This window comes from Taudactylus pleione, unplaced genomic scaffold (assembly GCF_031769625.1).
Source record: "Taudactylus pleione unplaced genomic scaffold, aTauple2 ptg000116l, whole genome shotgun sequence".
Lineage (NCBI taxonomy): Eukaryota > Metazoa > Chordata > Amphibia > Anura > Myobatrachidae > Taudactylus > Taudactylus pleione.
Window position 1 is genome coordinate 15,525,698 of NW_028284518.1, and position 22,490 is coordinate 15,548,187.

Here is a 22,490-nt window from a genome sequence, read left to right on the forward strand (position 1 = left end):
CTGATCACTGCAGAGACCAAATTGTAAACTGGCAAATATCTTGAAGGAAGACGTTTGAGGCAGAAGCTAAAGTACAGCCCAGCATAAATATAGTGTTGGCAGTATTTGTACTCGGTTTTTAGCAAAACACAAGACACCGATCAGTGCAAATTTTACTTCCAGACCGGTCAGGGATTTGGAAAAAATGTTGCACTGAACGCCTTGCACACTAGATGGCAGTATTACATAGCGCATGATGCGTCTAAACTTAAGCTTGTACCAGGCAGGAAATGTCGTGTGTTCCCTCCTCTTCCTTATCTGTTTTGTTGATGTGGTTTTTATTTAGTATTAGTAATTAAACTGTAACAATCCTACACACAGCTCCCTGCATATTAGGGAGTTACTATGCTCTCTGCAATGCAGACGTGTCCTCGGCATTTGCTGGTGTGTGAGAAGTCTAGTTTCCTGCAGGAGAAGTCACGGCATGACACACACGTGGAGACACACTACTACAACTACTCTGTGAGTACCAGCATGTACCCTACTAATGTAACGTCACACTCTTCTCCAGCCAGGGTATATGTGACAGTGCCGCTCTCTGGTGTCAGGTACAGGCAGACTGTACATCGTTGTACCTTAAATCTGAATTTATACTCTATATAGATGGATGTGGACAAGCAGCTGCAAGAACTAGAAGTAATTGAATGTTAGGAAATATTGGGAGGGGGAGTGTTTCAAACCTTGGAGAGCGATAAAGTTCCAACCAATCAGCTTCAAACTGTCACTTTACAGGCTTTGTTTGAAAATGATAGAAACTGATTGTTTGGTACTCCACTTTATCTGTCTGCAATGTTTCCTGTATCTCCCCCATAGTATGATCAACAAGAGCTGGTGTCCCCTGCAGTTAGCGTTACCTGTGGAGCTGTGGATGTAATGCATTGGAATGAGGAAGTGAATACTGAACCTGATTGGACAGGAACTGCGGACATCCAATAACTTGCTGCGGTTTATTCTTCACACCAATGATGGGCTATTGACTCAAAAGCACATTCCAAACTCTAGTCTGTGTCTACTGTCAAAACATGGTAGTCCTGTAATTCGTATGTTCATTAGTCCTGTAATTTGTAGTCTTGTAATTCGTACGTCAGGATTCTACAATGGTGGGGTGGAGGAGTTACCCAAATAATTACTACATAGGACACGGGTGGGGAACCTTTTTTCTGCCGAGGGCCATTTTGATATGTATAACATTATTCACGGGCCTGGTGCAGGCCACGCCCCTCCGTGTGACGCCACAATCGCTGCCGATTACAGCAATGCTCGGAGTATCCTGAGGATGCGCCGGGGGGCTGTAAGGGCAGCGGTGTGACAGTCTGAAGCGTTCTAAGGACGCTCCAGGCAGCACTGCTGCACAGATTCTGGCTGCAGGGTGCCATTCCATTAGACCAAATGGTTCTGCAGGCCTTATACGGGCCTGAGGTTCCCCATCCCTGACATAGGAGAAAGGCAGAACACTAATATATATGTATTTGCTCAAACTGTACAACTTATCTACTGCTTGGTTTGGAAATCTGCATATTTAACAGTGCTCCAAATAATGTGAGCGGGACCCCATGTTCCATTAGCAAGTAGGGATGACCATCGATGGGTCAACCATTCATGGTCAATGGTTATGAACTATCAGGGGGCACCATAGAGCCTCAGGTCATACACAAAGGAACAGGGTTTGCAGCCACACCAAAAAGTAATTGTTTATTGCCATTGGAACTCCCTCATCAGTGGTAGAACCATTTACAGTTAGGAGGAAGCCATCAATGGTTACTAATCATTTATATGGTTGATGGCCAGCCCTAAGAATAAGTGTACTTTTTGTAAATGGTGCGTAATGGTACAGTTATGTGTTTTTAAATATGATTGTAGGATAGGGGAAACTTTGACCTAAATATAGTAGAGTGCAAGATTTGCAATGTGCCGAGATTTTGGCAATTTAGTGGAAAAAGATTTACATTTAAATTGGTCATTTTTTACAGTGCGAAGCCAGATTGGTTTTGACTGCTGCTAAATTACTTTGCAAATCTCTCGCTCTTATATTTGGGCCTTTGTCTACATTTAACACAGTGGAAAGCCCATTATCAGAATGCCAATTCACTGCACATGATCTACGGTAACAAAAATGATATCTTTTTAACTGTGTGATAAACAGTTTATTTGTATTGTACTGTTCAGTGTTTTATTTCCTTATTTTTAGTTTAGTCCACTGATTTCAATGATTTATTTGATGTTCTATTAGCCAATAAAAACTAATAAAATACCATTATATATAAATGCATAATTTAATACATGTCCAACTCCGAACTACTCTCGGTCTCAGGGCCTGATTCAGCAAGGATCCCAACTGTCAATATACGCGCGCAATTGGCTGAATGTTGCGTACTGTGTATGCATCGGAGTGCGCGTGCACGAACCGGCCACTGCGATCGGGACTGCGATCGCAGTGACTATGCAGGCCCATTGCAGAGTGATTGACAGGAAGTGCCGTTCATAGACTTTTAGTACCACCTACACACGGACTACATCAATCTCAGCAGCATATGTTTTATAGAGACTCTCTATTCTTAACACATTTTCTTAGTCATTTCCCTCATATGTTTAATTGATGCATGTGATACCCCCATTATTTCATCACTGTCTATAACTTTGTTGTTGCATTATGTATTATATTTATGATATAGTTCACTTTAAGTTTGTGTTGTGGCCAATAAATCTGTGATACTTAACCATCATGCCTAAGCCATCATTAGCGACATTTAAGCCCCACAACTGCTTCTCCAATAGGGTGAGTATTTGTACAATAGGGCAACATCCTGGGAAATCAGAGTAACATTTTACAACTTTACCCCTTCCCAATACTACACATACAGGGGTGAGCGCAGTAACCTTTCTATTTTTCTTGTATTTATGAGAGGCCCTAGGCACCTCTTATCCATGTGTGGCACACTCCGCCCAAACTTCTCCAGGGCACAAGGAACACACCCATTTTCCTTACTAAGGATTACAGATGTGTGTAAGGTAGTTGGTGTCCTTATGTAGTGCTGCGACGGCATAGCGATCGCAATGGATTAGCATACTATCGCAGTGGAACTACGTGCGTAATCGCTATTGCATTCGCAGTTGCGATCCGTAATGAATCAGGCCCTCAGCTGTGTTCTACCATACATATAGGTGTTTGTCAGTACCTTGGACAGAGGAGCTCGGGTAGAGAAGGCTGCAGGTCTATGTACCAGTATGTTAAAGACTAGAAACATTCATTTTTTTTTTTTCTAACACAAATTTTATTGTAGGGATGCGAGGCAGTACATAACCTGCGCAGAGGTCCAAAAATAGGAAAAGACACAACAATAGTACATATAAGACCAACAAATTGTCAATTACACGTTGTGTCAATTACAAACAGTTGTGTGTCAGAAACATTCATTTTTAATGACTGCTGGAAACTGTCAATGACTTCTCTGTATTAAAGCTATGCTGGAGCTTGATATGTATGTGCTTGGTCTTTTACCATTGTGTTTCCCATTGTGTAATTGTACTGCCAAATGACTGACAGACCCAAAGCACCCTAGCACAGATAAAGGAAATCTTCTGATTTATTTTGCAATCTTGATGCTCTTATAATTGTATTATTAAATCCATTAGGTATCTATTTTGTTACCCGAATGTGGGCGTTTACCAGAAAAACTAAAGAATACCATTGATGGCTTTGGGGATTATTACCTGGTGAAGAACTTACCACTGCATGAGTTCACTACAGCAGAGTTTAATGACAAGTTTCTAAAGAAAGGTAAGATAAATCTGGAATATATCAATTTTCTTTGGATCAAGTGAAGATTATGGCCTAGGTTAGGAGAGTTTTATACAGTACAGACAGTGTTCTCCCCAGAAATTCCCCAATGCTAGGCGCCACCTTCAGGCAGCCAGTGGGGGCGTAGATGGAGGGGCATGGACCGGAGGGGTGCCGAAGTGAGTGAAGGGAAATGCTATACCCTGTTGGTCTCCAGATGCTGCATCTTGGAAGTGGGGTGGGAGAACAGAGAAAGGGCGCCCTTCCTTTTATACTAGGAGTGATCTTCTCTGCCCTCTACTTTAACGCCGCCTGGCACTGTGGTGCAACCATTAAGTTGTGCTGCGCTCATGCTTCTACGTGGAATGTCAGTACAGTGCGATGTTCGGCTGCGTCACTGTTCTGGGAGGCAGGGTAGTTTTGCCAGGCATAGACTACGCAAAGGGAAGCTACTGTAGGTTTTTTTCTCTTATTAAATGTGTTAAGATGATCACTTTCATGCTCTCTTTTTCTTATAGGCTTGTTTTATGCACTGTCATATAACACAAGGATTGATCAGGATAATGTTGCAGCTCTGCTACCAACAGGTATCTTTTGTGTAATTGTTGACAGTTCCAATGATATTGAAAGTGACATTTTATGAATAATACAATGTTCCGACATTATAAAGTAGATGGGAAATTGACATTGAAGGAAAATTAAGACTACAATCAGCATTGAGGTTACTTAGGTGAGAAGCTTACAAAATGCATCACATTGGTTGTAATCAAATTGAATAACCGTTACTTTGAAGCCTTTGGGCCAATTATAAAAGCCTGCGATTTGTAAGAGTCAGCAGGATTCCAGCGAGATGGTCACTAGATTAAGGGGTCTATTTACTAAGCAGTGTTAGGATACAGAGTGAAAAGTGATAAGGTGCCAGCCAATCAGCTCCCAACTGTCATCTCACAGGCTGTGTTTGAAAAATGACAGTTGGGAGCTGATTGGCTGGTACCTTATCACTTTCTTATCACTTTTCACTGTGTCTCCTAACACTGCTTAGTAAATAGACCCCTGAAAGTGGTTATTTGTTTAAAGGCATAACTAGGTTGCCACAAATTGTTGGCTATTACATTTGGAGCTTTGTGTCAAGTAACCAAGAGGTAGCAGAGGTAAGCATACAAGTATTGAAGTGAAGAGTTGTTAGTGATTATTATTTTCACATTATTTGACAAATAGCTGAGCAGTTCCCATCTGTGAGTTAATTAACTATATACATAGAAACCAAGTCTTAAAATGGCATTAAGTTGCTGGAAAAATAGTATTACTAGCTATGTATAGTGGGGGTGATTTGTATGTGCAATGCTGAACGCAGATTCCCAATTATCGGGAGTCTGCGCGTGCGCAGGACCTGTTCTGCAAATGTGCAGAACGGGTCCTGCGTGATCGCATGTAGGCCTTTCTATGCTTCTGCCTGATTGACAGGTAGAGACATTTAAGGGGCGGTGCAAGGGCAGGGACGAATGGCATTCCTGGAAACGTGGCCATGTCTTCCCCGTTCCGGGAGTGGCAAGATCAGGGGATGTGTACACAGTTTCCGAGCCTCGCAAACCGGCCAGCCGACTGGCGACCCGGCGTGTGACCTTATACACTTCCTGCTGCATTTACATGTTTGCAAAGACGGAAATGCAAGGCTGCACGCAAGCAGTACTGAATCACCCTCAGTGTTGTGTTTTTTTTGTTAAGCACATTCTGCTAGAAGAGATTACTATTTATTTGTCTTTTTAATACAATATTATATTTTATTGCTTCAGCATGGATTACTTTTCATGGTAGTTGTGGTGTGGGAGAATTAACTTCAAATATCTGTTGCATTGGAACTACAATGGAACTATTAAAGGATAGTGTCTACAGTATCTTACACTACACCCTGATCCTCTCTCTCCCCCCTCCCCATTTTCTTATTTGAAACAGTCAACATTGGTGCAATAATATCTTAGTTTCTTCTGTCGCTATACTGCATCAGTCATATGACTAGCTCCTAAAAGTTAGCATCAGATATAGGTGACGGAGGATTGTGCATATATTAATATTATAACATGTTGGCTGCATAAAAGAATATATTCATATGAGGTCATTCTTACCTTGTTTTCTCTGTTCCCAGGAAAACTTATTGTATCTGTAGACAAAGACACCTATGAGGAGTTAGGTCTGCAGGGCAAACCCTCTCTCTACGCTGGAAAAAATGCTATGCGATACAGTAAGTTTAACTAGTGTGTTAGTGTTTAGTTGTTCAGTTTAGGACCTGTCCTTATATTTTACCCAAAATTCAATAAGAACGTTTGCACTTCACATTGCAGTTGTTACTATTGATCTGACCGATGTTTTCTCACCTGATGGCAAGAAATTCCAGCGTATGAGATGGGCCTTATCAGAGAAGAAGCCTTTGGCTTTTGATTTCCTCCTTGCATGGGAAAACACCGGTAAATAACGACACTATTGTTAGGTAACATGTATTCTAAGCAGAGAATGTGTAACTGCATATTACTATCAGATTTTTAGTTTGATTGTCCATCAACATGCAATTCTGTAAGGCTGTATTTTGGTTCTGGTTCTGTAAGGCTGTATTTTGCTGTGTGCTTTTAGCAGGATGGTGCAATGGTTCATATGCAAGTGAGATTTATGTAGAGTATGTTTTGCACTGGCTTTGTGCCAAAGCAAATACCGTAAGGGCATTATGCCATTTACTGGGGATGACAGCTGTGTGAACAATTTATTTTCTGTAAATGGTACTAGTAGTAGAAGATGTTCCTTTAAAACTCATTCATCTAACATTATTGGTAATTACACATAGGGTGAGATGTATCAAGCAGTGTATGAAGTGGGCAAGTGATGAAGATCTCCATAGCAACCAATTGGCTGCTAACTATCATGTTATAGAATGTACTGGATAAATGCTAGCTGGCACCTGATTGGTTGCATTGGGCAACTTCTCCAGTTTTCCACCGTTTAATACATCTCCCCCAAAACCTCTTGCAGTTTTAAGAGAGACATTGAGGCCGACTGTGGAAGTTTTTTCTCTACCTTTTCCCTGGTGATGTGAAAAAAAAGTTTTTGTGGCTTTTGCCATAGTCTGCAAATAATGTTTGTGGATTACTGTGGGGAAATTAATTTTATATTTGAACATGTGCAGTATTCCTTTATAAAATGATTGATTTGACTTTCCATCAACACTACTAGACACATGGGGTATATTTACTAAATGTCAGATTTTCAAAGCCACTGATTGTCGATGAATTTGCCAGCAGGATTTAACATGGCAGTAATAGTGGGAGCAAAATCGGACTACTTCTGCATTTAATGTTATAACTGTATTAAATTCTGCGGGCAGAACAGCTGACAGTCATTGCCGCAGTCTAGTAAATGTACCTCATAATGGGATTCACAATATAATGTTGTGTATTGTGGTAAATCCAAGCAGAACTTAACTTACCCATTGGAAAGATTTATATTTATACTACAGCAGACTAAACAATAACCCCACCTTTGTTAATCCATATAGATGCAAGAGACTTCTAGGAAGCAACCCTATGATTAAAACCTGTAACTAGTTCTTACAATTATTCTAACTGGATTACAGATAGTGAAAGCACTACTAACTCTAAACATTTAAATGTCTAAATATGGACCATAATGGTGAAATACATTGGTCAGTGTCAGCCTGACTTTCCACTGCAGCTTTGTTAAAAACTTATTACCATCCCACATTACAGACAGCAGTTACTCCCACACCTAGAACAGTGTTCTAATAAGATCAGATACAGTTTACCAAAAAACAAACTGATATTGCAGTGATTTGAGCTACAGTGATCTCTATAGCACATATATGCATCAACTAATTCACACAGGGCATTTCTCAGAAGGAAAGTGACAAGCAGGCAGTCATTTTATATCTGCTCAGTCAGACAAGATTAGAAAACCCAACTCCCCACAACAATAGATGTACAGAAACACAGAAACACACAAGTTTTATTTGTTTTCAAATTGTGATGTTTCATATGGTAAAATACTGATGTGAGTTTCAATTACAGTATATCTTTTTCCATTTCTTTCTTTTGGACTTCAGTGTCCCCATATGTGTTGGGTACGACATGTCGACACTAACCATTTCCAAAGTCAGCATGACAATGCCGGCACTGGGATCCCGACATGGGTCTAATGCTGCTTATAGCAAATTAACCGTGCAGGTCTTTATCACTGTAAACATGCTGGTAAGAACCACTCAGCGAAAATGCTTTAAGTAGCATTAGATGTGTCCAGGATCTCGTCAGCATTGTCATGTGAACATATTGACTGTGGACATTGGGCCTGATTCAGAGATGGACGGAATTAAAGAGCCACACACAAGCGACTATGCAATTCCGTCCATCTAAAATGCTAATGCAGCAGGAGGTGTCTGTAGGAAACAGACACCTTATTGCTGCATCTGCTGCCCAGTGCTCGGATGCAGCCTGTGATCACCATCGCAACCATTGGTCGTAATGGTTGCCCCTTTGGCCAGACTGCAGTAGCTGAAGTTTACCGCAGCCTGAAACACAGGGGCGATATGCCCTCGTTTCTGGGAACAGTGACCAGCCACGCCCCTGCCCTTCCCCAAATGCTGTAGCATATCAATCATGCTGCGGCTTGGGGGGGTCTGCAGGCAGACCACCATCGGAGATGTACGCTAACCATCGGGTCTATGACCTGAAGGTTAGCGTACATCTCCGAATCAGGCCCATAGTCAGTGTCTACATGCAGACCGCATACCATTCATTACATATATAGGATCTTTTTTAATCTGTTATGTTTTGTGATTACATGTTTATTTTTCAGATGCACCATCTATTATATCTTACTTTTCAAAATACATTGTCAAGAAATATCCGCTTAGGATTAGTTCAAGTGTTAAGAGGGATTTGCACTGCCCAGTGTTAAAGAGCGGAGAATTACATGGGAAAGAGGAAGAATCCTGCAGTGCTGTGGAGCTATTTGAATGGTTGGGTGCCGTTAGCAATAATATTGACTGGTAGGTACATCCGTTCTTATAGTTTTAATACTTGTCTAAAATATATAAAAAAATAAAATAAATGTATCCTATATACATAAGTTATGAGCAGTGATGGAACACTTCATCATAATAATATTGGCCAGGTAAATAGACATTTATCAACAAGTTTTATCATTCACAACGACTAATAAAACTTACTGCATATGATAAATGGTGCTCCAGCCAATCGGCTCCCACCTGTCATTTTCCAAAAAAGACCGCCATGGCTGGCTGAAATGTGTTGGACACCACAAGCAAACATCTGAGCACACTGCCCAGCACCAGGGAAGACGGAAGGAGGATCTTTAAGCGGCGATTACCATCTACATTCAAGCCGCGGGTGAAGGTAAGCCGCGGACGTGTGCTGCACGGAGGAACGCTGTTGGTGTCAGGTAGATAATGGTCAGCTCAGTGTTCATCAGCGAACCCGCTGCCTGTGCTTTTATGCACGATCACCTCGCACCGACATACTCCCCCTTAGCCGTGACTGAAGGAACCGCTACGCACACTGCATGTCACCGCAGTCTTTTGGTTAGCTATAGCCTTGAGTAACTTACTGTACCTCACCATCCCACTGCATCTGGGAGAGACTGCCAGCCACTGCAGAGCTGACAACCTACTTACAACCACTACTAGTGGGTCCGGTTCTTATAAACATATTAAGCATCGATACACACATTGTTGATTACATTATCATTACCACCATCTGCACTTCAGTACACACCTGGTTAGGAATTTGATCAAAAAGGAACTTATTACATTGCTTAAAAGCCTGCATATAATGTTTTAAATTGACTTTTTTTGTACCTGTTACTACTGGATCTTTGACCATCTGCTGCTCTTTTAAGTTCTAAGTATTGGACTGTGGTTTTTCTTCTTTTTTTGCAATTCCTGTGTTTTTTTTATTTTTATATATGTTTTATATTTTTTTTTCCAGAATTTCATTTACTATTTTTTTTTTTTCTTATTTACTCCCTCCCCCAACCACCCTTTCCCAGTGTATTCATGTGAGTTTCTCTGTTCTTCATATCTATATGTGCAGTATATGGGCTAACTGAATATACCTTTAATACATTTTTATATTTAAAGTCTAACTCATTACCGTTATTACTACATATACCACTGTCACATTTTCATAAGGTGAGCGCAAGCTAAAATAACCAATGGGTCGTTTCGTCCGATACTCAACCTCAAAGCTCTCAACAAGTCTTTGCGGGTGCCGAAGTTTCGGATGGAGACCCTACGGTCCATCATTCTGGCACTGGAACCTGGGGACTACATGGTGTCATTGGACATACAGGACGCTTACCTGCATGTCCCTATTCTTTCGCGCCATCAGCAGTTCCTCAGGTTTGCAGCGACCACTTTCAGTTCCGGGAGTTACCTTTTGGCCTGGCGACAGCACCACGTGTTTTCACCAAGGTGATGGCGGTCATGGCGGCTTCCCTGCGGCTGTAGGGAGTCCGCATGTTGCCGTACTTGGACGACCTTCTCTTAGTGGCAGGATCTCCGGAGCTCCTTCTACGCCACTTGGACCTGACCATTGCAGTACTGCAACGGCACGGCTGGTTAATAAACTGGCAGAAGTCCACCCTGATCCCGTCTCAGCGGATTCTGCACCTCGGAGCCTTATTGGACTCCGGACAGCAAAGGATCTTTGTGACGGGGGAAAAGATCTCTGCCTTGCAGTTGCGGGTGCGCAGTTGTCTGCAGAGCCGCCGGGTGTCTCTACACTTGGCGATGAGGTTACTGGGTTCCATGGTGTCGGTTTTCGACATGGTGGAATATGCCCAGTTTCACTCCAGACCTCTGCAGCACCTGATCCTGTCCAAATGGAATGGACTGCCTCAGACTCTAAAGTCCCAGACGATCGTGCTCACTCCGGAGGTTCGCCTGTCTCTTGCCTGGTGGTTGCAGATGACACATCTCAACAAGGGTCGTCCGTTCTGGGTGGCGAATTGGGTCCTGTTAACAACGGACGCCAGTCTTCGGGGCTGGGGAGCAGTCTCGGGTCCACACTTGTTCCAGGGCAGGTGGACTCCGGCAGAAACAGAGCTTCCAATAAACATCTTGGAACTCTGAGCGGTTTTCAATGCTCTCCAGCAGGCGCACCGGGTTCTCCAAGGTCACCCAGTGCAGGTCCAGTCGGACAACGCTACCACCGTGGCTTACATAAATCGGCAAGGAGGAACCCGAAGTTGGGCGGCTCTTGTAGAGGTGTCCCGAATCCTGGTATGGGCGGAGCGCAATCTTCCGGCCATATCAGCAGTCTTCATCCCGGGAGTGCTAAACTGGGAGGCGGACTTTCTCAGTCACCAGGACGTTCATCCGGGGGAATGGTCTCTGCACCCGGACGTGTTTCAACTACTGGTGGACAGGTGGGGTCTTCCAGAGATCGACCTCATGGCGTCCCGGCACAACAGCAAGTTGCCGGTGTACGGGTCTCGCACAAGAGACGAAAAGGCGTCTCTGGTGGATGCTCTGTCCGTCCGGTGGACGTTCCGGTTCACTTATCTGTTTCCTCCAGTTTCCCTCCTTCCGCGAGTGATCCGGAAATTCAAACAGGAAGGAGGGACGCTCCTGTTGATAGCTCCCGCATGGCCCAGACGGCACTGGTTCTCAGACCTACAGGGTCTGTCCGTGGACAGTCCTCTGCGGTTACCGCTACGACCGGACCTTCTGTCACAGGGTCCTTGTCTTCACCCGGACCTGACTCTGCTGTCTTTGACGGCGTGGCTGTTGAGACGGCCATGCTGAGGTCCAGGGGGTTTTCCAGCTCTGTAGTGCGAACCATGCTAAGAGCTCGGAAGCCGTCTTCCGCGAGAATATACCGTCGCGTGTGGCATACGTTCTTCCAGTGGTGTCGACCGAGAGGTTATGCACCGCGGGAGTTTCGTCTGTCTAGAGTGCTAGCCTTCCTACAAGCTGGACTAGACCATGGGCTTCGCCTTGCTTCTTTGAAGGTGCAGGTTTCTGCCCTGTCGGTCTGGTTTCATCGTAGGATTGCTACAATCCCTGATGTGCGCACCTTTATGCAAGGTGTTCTGCGAATTCAGACGCCTTTTGTTCCACCTGTGGCGCCTTGGGACTTGGCTGTGGTCCTGAGGGCTCTCACGGGACCGCCGTTTGAACCACTGGGCTCAGTGGATCTTAAATGGCTTACAGCTAAGGCTGTTTTCCTTCTGGCCATAGCTTTGGCCAGACGTGTTTCTGATTTAGGGGCTCTCTTGTAGACCCCCTTTCTTGATTTTTCATGGGAACAGGGCAGTGCTACGCACTCGTCCTGAATTTTTTCCCAAAGTTGTTTCCCAGTTTCATGTTAACGAGGAAATAGTTGTACCGGCTTTTAACTCACCTGGACTTTCAGTGGGTGAGGCCACTTTGGATGTTGTGCGGGCCTTAAGGACTTATGTTGCCCGCACTTCTTCGTTTAGGAAGTCGGACGCCTTGTTTGTCCTCTATGGCTTCCGTAAAAAGGGTTGGCCTGCTTCAAAGCAAACTTTGGCAGCCTGGATCCGTATGGCGATTTCAGAAGCTTGTCTTCATGAAGTCCTGCCGGTTCCTCCTTCTGTGAAGGCTATTTCCACTAGATCTGTGGATCCTTCGTGGGCAGCTCGACGTGGTGCCTATGCAGTCCAGATCTGCAAGGTGGCCACCTGATCCTCTGTCCATACCTTTGTGAGGAATTACGCGTTTGACACCTTTGCCTCTCAGGATGCTTCCTTCGGGTGGCGGATTCTCCTTTCAGCACAGGAGCGTCCCCACCCTTAAAGGATACTGCTTTGGGACATCCCCAAGGTATCCTGTGGATACCCTATGGACCATGAAGTAGAAAATATGAGATATGGTAAGAACTTACCCTTGTTATCTCTATTTCTACAAAGTCCATAGGGTTCCACAGGACTCCCGCCCTGTCGCACCTGTGCTGCAGATGGGCTTTGCTCTGGTCACCGGTTTTTCCGTCTCCCTCTGGTGAGAATGTGATTCTTGTGTGTGTGTGTGTGTGTGTGTGTGTGTGTGTGTGTGTGTGTGTGTGTCCAGATCTTTTTTCTCTCTCTTCCTTCTCCAGCCTATGGCTTGGTACGAAACTGAGATGCCTTGGCTCGGTGGCGGGGTATAGGAGGGGGACCCTAGTGCATCCTGGGAGGCTGAAAACTTAACTCTATGGTGCCCGATGCCTGACGTCAACACCTATACCCCAAGGTATCCTGTGGAACCCTATGGACTTCGTAGAAATAGAGATAACAAGGGTAAGTTCTTACCATATCTCATATTTTATCATCACTGTATCAATAAATGCATTGTTGTTTTTCTATGAAAAATTTGGTTATTATCCAAATTTTAGTTTTCAAAAATAAAATGTGGCTCTTCAAGATCTAATTTTTCTCAAATAGCTTCTATCCCAATTAAGGTTGGGGACCACTGGTCTACAGTGTCAAAATGTTTGTGTCTAGTTATTCTCAGATGATCTACTTTGTGGGTGCCTGTATGAATACCTCCCAACATTATAAAACTAGGAATTGGAAAACACGTGACCACACCCACAGGAGACATGCTTAGCATTTCATTAATGCTATTTCACCCAAAACTCCCTCCCCTCAAAAACACCTTTGACCATGTCACTAAGTACATGCATCTCAATTTCCCGCAACTTGTGGTGAACATACCGACCATGAGACTGTATTTTCAAATTGGGAACATCCATACTTCATCCATACAAATTGTGACAGTTGGGAAGTATGTATGAATTTATTATTTTAACACCTTTTAACCAATTCTAGTATTTTTTCCCCCATGGAAGTGAAGAGTTGCATTGAATCTACTGTACTTCCAGCACTGTATCATTTAGGTTTTATATTAGCCAGAAAGGGTATGCCAGTAACATTTTACAGCTTCTATTTTTAGTTATTAGGTCAATGGGTATTGTCCATTGATCGCTCTAATATTTACAAAAAAAGGAGGGCAGCTAGACGTGGCATTTCAGTAGACTCTAAAGAACCCTTGACCATTGTTTTAGTAAAGCTTGAATATGGTCTGATAATCCTCCAGAAATGTTTTGTATTTTTTAAGCATTGGTTTAACCTATGCTTGGATGGGGTATAACTCTGCTTACCCGGTGATGAGCATTTATGAGCTGGATAATACACTAAGGGGGTCATTCAGACCCGCTCGCAAGCGGGTGGATGTTGCCCCACTGTGCATGCGCACGACGGAGGGAGCTCCGTCGTGCGCATGCGCGAGACCCGGATAGCGACGAGCTCTCCGTCGCTCCGGGTCTCGCACCAAAGGGGGCGTGCTGTCGATGTTGATTGACAGCACGCCCCCTTTGGTGGGCATGCCGGGGGCGTGGCTGCCAGACGGAGGCGTTCCCATGGGAACGCCTACCGTCTGAGTCCGGCCCCACTGACATCACTAGTGATGTCAGTGGGAGTGATTTTGGCTCTGATAGAGCCAAAATCACTCCAGGGCTTGCGGAAGCGAGACCCTACCGCAGGGTCTCGTCGCAAGCCCGATGGTCGCGATGGTCACAGACCATCGCGACCATCTTTTTGGCCGCTCGCATATGCTGTGGGTGGTTACCCACAGCTATGCGAGCGGCCAGGAGGCTGCTCCATTTTCAGGCAGGAGGGCCCTGATTCAGAGCGAGCACTCTGGTCAGAGCGTTCAGCTCTGAATCAGGCCCTAAGACCAGGACAGGAGGCGGGAGTAGAGTTCTGCAAACATCATGGACTTAGCTTGCCCCTGTTGACCTGGTCTGGGAGTAATCTAGACATCAGTTACGTATTGAACCTTATGAATGCCAGATCCCAGGTAAGTAACCTTTTGGGATGTGGTGTAACATATTATGTTCCACCCAAAACCAAGTTTTATGTAATAGAGTAATTCCACCAAAAATGAAAGTTAGAATATGTTGTCCCTGTCTAAATTAATATTTTACCATCCTTTTTTTTTTTTGCATTCTATTATCCCTGTTTCAACCTACATATTTTGTTTTCTTGTTCTACAAGCAATAATGAGTCCTCTAACTTCACATCAAGCTTTTGCTGTCCAGAGCCTAACAACATAGTCGACCATGCTCATTTATGCACAATTACTGGATTCCTAACTCCAGTGAAGATACAGCAACTGCTACAGCATCTATGGTAAGATGGATATATGCAATGTCTGTGCCTTAACATATTATATTAGTGAAATTACACCTTTTATGGTTGCATTAGGGATATGATGTGTAAAACAGTAGCCATGTTTTGTTTTGTTTTGTTTTTGTATCTACTGGAATAAGTTTAAGATATGAACGCATAATTTAAGGATGATGAGTTCCTTTTTTTTAAATTTTTTTAGTCATTGGATTACATTAACTTTAATGTCTTACATTGTGGAAGTCAGACTTTACTGATCGACCACTTTGTTCCTTACAGGAAAAATGTTGGAGAACCTTAATCCCAAATAATTCACATTACAATTTCTGCTCTATTGCAAAGGCAAATTGTTTTATATTTTCAGCATTACATGAGTAATGCTATTCAGGCATTATGTTTGACCCCATTTTCTTAAATATTCTCAGAGCATAGGATTCACCCATATTTTCATTTTATATGCAAATTAACCTTTTTGTGTATGTTGTTGTTGCTGACAAAACCACTACACAGGATAAGGCTTAACAAAGTAACTGGGATGATATTTAGAAAGAGTATTCTTGTTTGTATAAAAAAATTGTAGCCATAAATGAACAGATTTATGTGAAGAAATATCACTCCCGGAACTACAAAAATCAGGATTTGCGAAGCATTTACTTATAGCCTCCAGTAACTGGACTGTTAGAAACAATATTACGTTTTGTTTTACTAGTTCTATTCTAGTATCCAAAAGCACATATCTTGTATACCTGCTTCAGTCAGGCCACCCTAGGATAATAATCCATTAATGTCTATATCTCAATATCAAACATTTATACATCCAAAGAGGTATACTGTATTTAATAAAGAACTGATTCTCGGTGGCTTTGAAGGCTGGATTTAAAAGGGTATTGGCAATACTCACAAAACAAGCCTGCTTTTGCGTGTATTACTATTGCTCTTTTAAATCTAGCTCTCAGTGTAACTGAGAATCAGCGGTTCTAAAAATACAATCTCTGGTAAATATACTCCATGATGCTAGTAAATAGTTTGGAAATACCCAGTGACGTGGAGGACAAGAGAGCAAAAGGGCTAAGGGCCTGATTCCGAGATTTACGTTAATGTAATCGCAACTGCATTCTCCCGCAGATCGCTGTTGCTAAAATATGCTACTGCTGAGCATAGGGACGCCCACGGCTGCCTTCTCATGTCCATCCGACGATGGTCAACGGCATAAACAACAGTAACACTGATTCACATCAGGCAGTCACACAGCATGTAAGTCAAGTCTGACTAGCTGCAAACACTGCAGCTCTCCTGATACGCAGAGAGCTCTCATACTGCATAGGAGATCGCAATGGCTAATTTATGCACACCCATGAAACAACGTTTAAACAGTCCGACGCGCTTGCATTTTTCTACCCACCCCCACGTTACCACCCACAAACGCTGACTACCTGTCACTCACTTTGCGAGTGGTTCCTGTGTATGAGAGTAATTGCAATCCAGTTGCTGCAAGTGTGCAGTGTGGCATTTGGGCATGCGCAATGGCAAACAATCGTTCGATCTGCGTAAATATCGGCTTTGCAAACAAATCTGAATTAGGTGCTAAGTCTGACCTAAATGGCCCCTCAGTGCCGCAATATGGCAACAGGCAGTGCAAGACGCATGCATCTGCCACTAGGTTCGGTGGGTTGCACTCACTTTGTGACGGCATTCAAATGTCCTATTTGCGTGGCAGGTCGCATAGGGCTTGCAAGTCACATTTAGCTCATCCTTGCCTTAGTGTCCCAATCATCATAATAAACAATAATCAATACATTACCAATTTTGTTAAGAATTTTTTCCTGGAAATGATCCCATAATCCTGGTAGAGATTCTAGATGGTCCGCAGCATACTGCAGAATGATGGTGTCCTTTTGATTTCATCCTGTTTTGGACTTTCCTCGTAGGGGATATTATTTAAACACGGTCAAACACTCTATTCATTTTTTTTTTTTTCAATTTCCATCCATTTAGTCTTTTATATAGTTAACATAATTGTATAATTTAAACTGCCTATATGTTTTTTATTGTAGTGATTATTTTGATGAACCAAAATTGAATCCGTGGGTGTCCCTTATGGTACACGGATTTGCAGACAGTCCTGTATCTTGGAGAGAAGGAGAACATGGCTACTTTAAAGGTGGTGAAAACTTATACAGTTTTGTTGTCTTTAACAATAAGGACTACTGGATTCAAATGGCGGTTGGAACACATGATGGCTGCCCTCCTTAATTAAGACTCTTAATATAATTTATTAATAAAATGTAATGTAAATATCTGCCCTTTGGAATGGAACTGTCTATTTTTCCTGATTAGAAATTAAATTGTGGCACTAGTAATTTTGAAAAAATAAAGGGTGCATTAATAAGAATTGAATTTTTTTAATGTTTTCTCATATATTCAGGCAAAGTCACTTTCTACGGTAAAAATTGTAGAAAAGTCAATTATCAGACAAACTGTGAATGAAAAAGGAGTGAACAATGTAAGTCACCTCAGCAGGAAATAGAAACGTTTCTTGTGTGTGTTTGCTTTTGGTGAAAAATGTGATTAAATTCTCATTCAACCGTAAAACTCTCCCAGAAGGCGACTATCCAAGAGGTATAGTAATATGAAAGTAAGAGAGAGGTTGGCTGTGCAAAGCTATTATGCTAGAATGGCTTCATTAAATCTGATGCAAAAAAAAAAAAAAGTTTCTTTCAGAATTTTAATCTTTGACTCCCACATTTATTACATCTAAAAATGAGTGAGTGAGTTTTTGCTCCATTAGGAAGGAAGGCTCTGGACCTTACTAAATACTCAGAGCCGCGCTGTGACTGACTGGAATGAGCACATGACCTACCAGGATTGGACAGCCGGAATCACATGGCCGCAGGCAAGATGGTGGCGCTCATAGCAACGGAACGGAAACACCGTCAGACTTCACCAGGCCTAATGACAATGTGCCCGCACAGAACCACACGCAGCCAATGCCCCTCGTCAAACACCAGCACCGCTGCCAGAGACCCCCCGCCATAACGACCTCACAGGTAATACCCGGTGATTACCATGCCGAGAAACCCTGGCCGTGACATTGGGGAACCCTAACGGTGCATGGTTATTATGTCTCCTTGTTGCAGCGCAGGTGTAGTCATTACTGTAGGGCACATTTTAAAAGATCCACAAGTGGTACTAATGATTTAATTTGTTATTCTGTGAAGAAACCTAGAAAACATGTACTGTTAGGGTTTCCTGGGGACTGGAGTTGAGAAATGCTGCTTTATTTTATATTTTCTGGTGAATGGACTGGAAAATTTCCTTTTAGAGATGGGTCAGTCGACTCGATATTATGCTCTTTGTTTTCTTCTTAAGAAGTAAATTAAATTATTCTTTAAGCTGCATACACACATAAAGATTTTCTGTCCAACCATCCAACTAGTTGATTGAAATCTGGTAACGTATGGGAGTAACTGATGATCAGCAATTTGCTCCTAAATGCAAGAAAAGAGATGAAAATGGTCATTCAGACAAGTTTGTTAAATGTTTGATCTAAACAGTTTTTGTCCATTTTCTGGCGTTTGGGAGCAAATTGCTGATTGTCATTTGCTTTCATTCCTTACCAGATTTTTATTCCAACCAATCAACTAGTTGGATGGTTGGACAGAAAATCTTTACGTGTGTATGCAGCTTAAGAAGTAGCTTACAACAATAAAAAGGTCATAAATCAGAGTTAGCAAATCAAAAATAATAATTGCAACAGCATCACAATCATTTTGATACCTTCAATTTTAGTTTAGTTTTTAATATAAAAAAATTGTCCTACAGTATATAAAGCATATCTTAATTAGACTGAACTAATACTTAAATATAACTGTACCACCTATACATAAAAATACCCCTATTTATCCCCTAAACAATTGTACTTGGCTATTTATATTGGTAAATTGACCCAGCTGGTAGTCTCTACTATGTCTAGGTTCCTAAACCTATAATATTTTAGAGGGTATATATATATATATATATATATACACATATATACATACATACAGGTTGAGTCTCCCATATCCAAAATGCTTGGGTCCAGGGGTATTTCGGATAACGGAATATTCCGTATTTTGGAATATTTGCATATCATAATGAAATATCTTGGGAATGGGACCCAAATATACACACAGAATGCATTTATGTGTTATATACACCTTATCCACACAGCCTGCAGGTACTTTTATACAATATTTTCAATACTTTAGAGGCTCAAGCAAAGTTTGTGTACAGAAATGAAATTAATTTATGTTTCATTTACACCTTATACACACAGCCTGAAGGTAATTTTATACAATATTTTTAAGAATTTGTGCTTTAGACAAAGTTCGTGTACATTGAACCATCAAAAATCAAAGTTTTCATTATCTCAGTCATGCCAAAATAATTCCGTATTTCGGAATATTCCGTATATCGGAATATTTGGATATGGGAGACTCAACCTGTATATATAAATGCCTTGAAAAACTTATATGTGAAACGTACGTCGGCATATGAGTAGCTCTGCTACTCGGAAAATACTTTGTATGTGTCTCCCAAATTAATTGTTTATGTAATGGATACACCCTTCCTCGTTTGTGTATTAATGTCATCTCAACATTATAGGACTTGATCTATACACTACCATGCGAGGTGCATGTGTGTAGTAATCTAACTACTAACCTTACAGCACGTGTATATAAACAAGCAAAAGTTTAACATAATATGTTAGAACGAGTAGCTATTTATAATAAATGTGTTGTCTATAGTAGCGCTCAATTTCGGAACTTACAGCACTCAACAAAGATATACATATACCCAATAAGCTATGCAGTGTGTCTGTCAGCAGTATATGATTTGACCTTTAGTTATGGGTATGTCAGGCACCTGATAGCAATTTAACTATTTGATTCCACAGCACGTGTACAAAGAAGTAACAGATAAGAAAATAAGAAAGAACGAGTAGTCATTTATTTTCATATTGCTAAACAAAGATACATTTACACTCAAGATGCCACTTAGCGTGTCCGTTGGTAGCACATGATTTGTCTCTATGTAATGTGCATATCAAGCTTTTAATTGTAATACCACTTGGGCTTATTTGCAATATAGTGTGCCTGTCAGTTACGTATGATTTGGCATGGAATCACACCAAATATGTGGATATATATAGCCATTGCTATAAATATCAGGCATATGATTATTAGCACTGACTAGCAAACCAGGAACCAGCTAGTTTTCATCAATTTAGGACACCTCATGTGTTAGTATCAATAGAGTGATGCAATTGTATATTTTGTTACCAGATTATTACGATACTTAGAATTCAATCTGGGTACTGTGTTTGGATTGACATAGCGCAATGTGTATTTTATGCTTTATGCACATCAGCAACAATTAAGTCGATTACTCAAAATTTGTTATATCACAGTTGCATTTTATGCATAAGCAATTTATATCAGCACTATTATTAATATTTTGACAATCCATAACCCTAAATGCTTAACACACATATATAGTGAGTATATTAGCAATATTGGGCTATCTATATTCATCACTACACAGTTTGGAACAAAACATCACGTGTCTGGTATTTTGTATGCTTATAAACGGCATTCTATATACAGAACTTCCATATAGCTTATTTGATACAGTGCTGTATCTTTTGATATAACCAGTGTTATTCCAGCATGATTGGTTGTACAACAGTGACATCTATTGGCCAAAGATATGGTTATATAATCTTACTTATGGTCACTGGAATTATAACAGTGTTTATCACAGTGGACACTTTGTATAATATAAACATTACAAGTAACTGTTCTTGACATATCTACTCACACAGATATAATTATTTGCTTGATTCATCTAACTTTGAATTAGGGGTGAGCGGGTTCGGATTTCTGAAATCCGAGCCCCCCCGAGCCGAGGCCGATCCGAGTCAGGCTCGACTTTTCCCGCCTGACTCTGATCTGAAATCGAGGCAAAACGTCGTCATCCCGCCTTCCGGGTCTCGCGGGTTTTGGATCCTATATAAGGTACCCGTGTCGGCGCCATTTTCTCACAGTGAAGAGGGAGGGTGGGAGTTAGGGCTGTGTAGTGTAGTGCAGTGTTGTGCTGTGCTGTGCTGCACTGTGCTGCTGTTGTTCATAGGGGCTGTGTCCACTACTTCAAAGTCCATAGGGGCTGGCTGGACTGTGTTGTGCAGTCAGTTGTCCATAGGGGCTGTGTCCACTCCAAAGTCCTGTGCAGTGTCCCAGTCCTAAAGGGGTGCTGTAGTGTTGTCCAGGGGGTGCTCTGTCCGTCGGGTGCTCCCCCCAAGTGCTAAAAAAAAAATAATATTTTTTCTGTGTTTGTGAATTGTGTGCACTGTGGCTGCACGTGCATCAACAAAGGAGCAGCGCCAAGCATGCGCCTGTGTTCCATAAGTAAAAGGCCAGCTGGCTTGTCCGTTAAAGGGTGCTGTAACCCCCAAAGGGCACTCCAAACAAAATAAAAATATATATTTTTTTGTGTTTGTGAATTGTGTGTGCAGTAGCCGCACATGCATCAACAAAGTAGTGCCAAGCGTGCGCCTGTGTCCCATAAATAAAGGGCCGGCTGGATTGACCGCTAAAGGGTGCTGTAACCCCCAAAGGGCACTCCAAACAAAATAAAAAAAAATTTCTGTGTTTGTGAATTGTGTACACTGTGGCTGCACGTGCATCAACGAAGGAGAAGCGCCAAGCGTGTGCCTATGTGCCACATGGGTAAAAGGCCGGCTGGCTTGTCCGTTAAAGGGTGCTGTAACCCCCAAAGGGCACGCCAAACAAAATAAAATATTTTCTGTGTTTGTGAATTGTGTGCACTGTAGCCGCACGTGCATCAACAAAGGAGCAGCGCCAAGCGTGCGCCTGTGTCCCATAAGTAAAGAGCCGGCTGGCTCATTTCTTAAAGGGTGGTGTAACCCACAAAGTGCACTACTCTCCAGCAAAAATAAAATATTTTCTGTGTTTGTGTGCGCCTTAGCCGCACGTATATATCAAAATAACATAAATGGAGGACCAAACTTTCTCCGATAGAAATAAAATAGGGAAAGATCAAGAACCACTTCCTCCTAGTGCTGTTGCTGCTGCTGGGAGTTGTTCATCATCCCAGAGAGGAAGTAGGAACACCACTACTTTTACTAAACAATTGACCCTCCAACAGTCCTTAGCGAGGAGGATGAAGTACGACAGCAGTCATCCTGAAGCAAAACGTATAACTGAGGCCTTGACTGCTATGTTGGTGTTAGACGTGCGTCCGGTATCCGCCATTAGTGCAGTGGGATTTAGACAATTGATGGAGGTAGTGTGTCCCCGGTTCCAAATCCCATCTAGATTCCACCTGCATCCTCAAAGCAGCAGCGACAAGCGTGCGTCTGTCTGTTAAAGGGTGGTGTAACCCTCAAAGTGCGCTCCACAAACAA

At 42.3% G+C, this 22,490-nt stretch overlaps 1 protein-coding gene across 1 annotated transcript; it reads left to right on the top strand.

Moving 5' to 3' along the window:
* The first annotated feature begins 235 nt into the window (after window positions 1-235).
* Window positions 236-17,422, top strand: RPP40 (ribonuclease P/MRP subunit p40). The gene is made up of 8 exons (XM_088471700.1): window positions 236-501; window positions 3,673-3,817; window positions 4,336-4,404; window positions 5,961-6,056; window positions 6,157-6,279; window positions 8,672-8,864; window positions 14,894-15,028; window positions 17,080-17,422. The coding sequence occupies exons 1-8, from the start codon at window positions 385-387 to the stop codon at window positions 17,276-17,278; spliced, it is 1,077 nt and encodes a 358-aa protein (XP_088327826.1). The 5' UTR covers window positions 236-384; the 3' UTR covers window positions 17,279-17,422.
* Window positions 17,423-22,490: the final 5,068 nt, after the last annotated feature.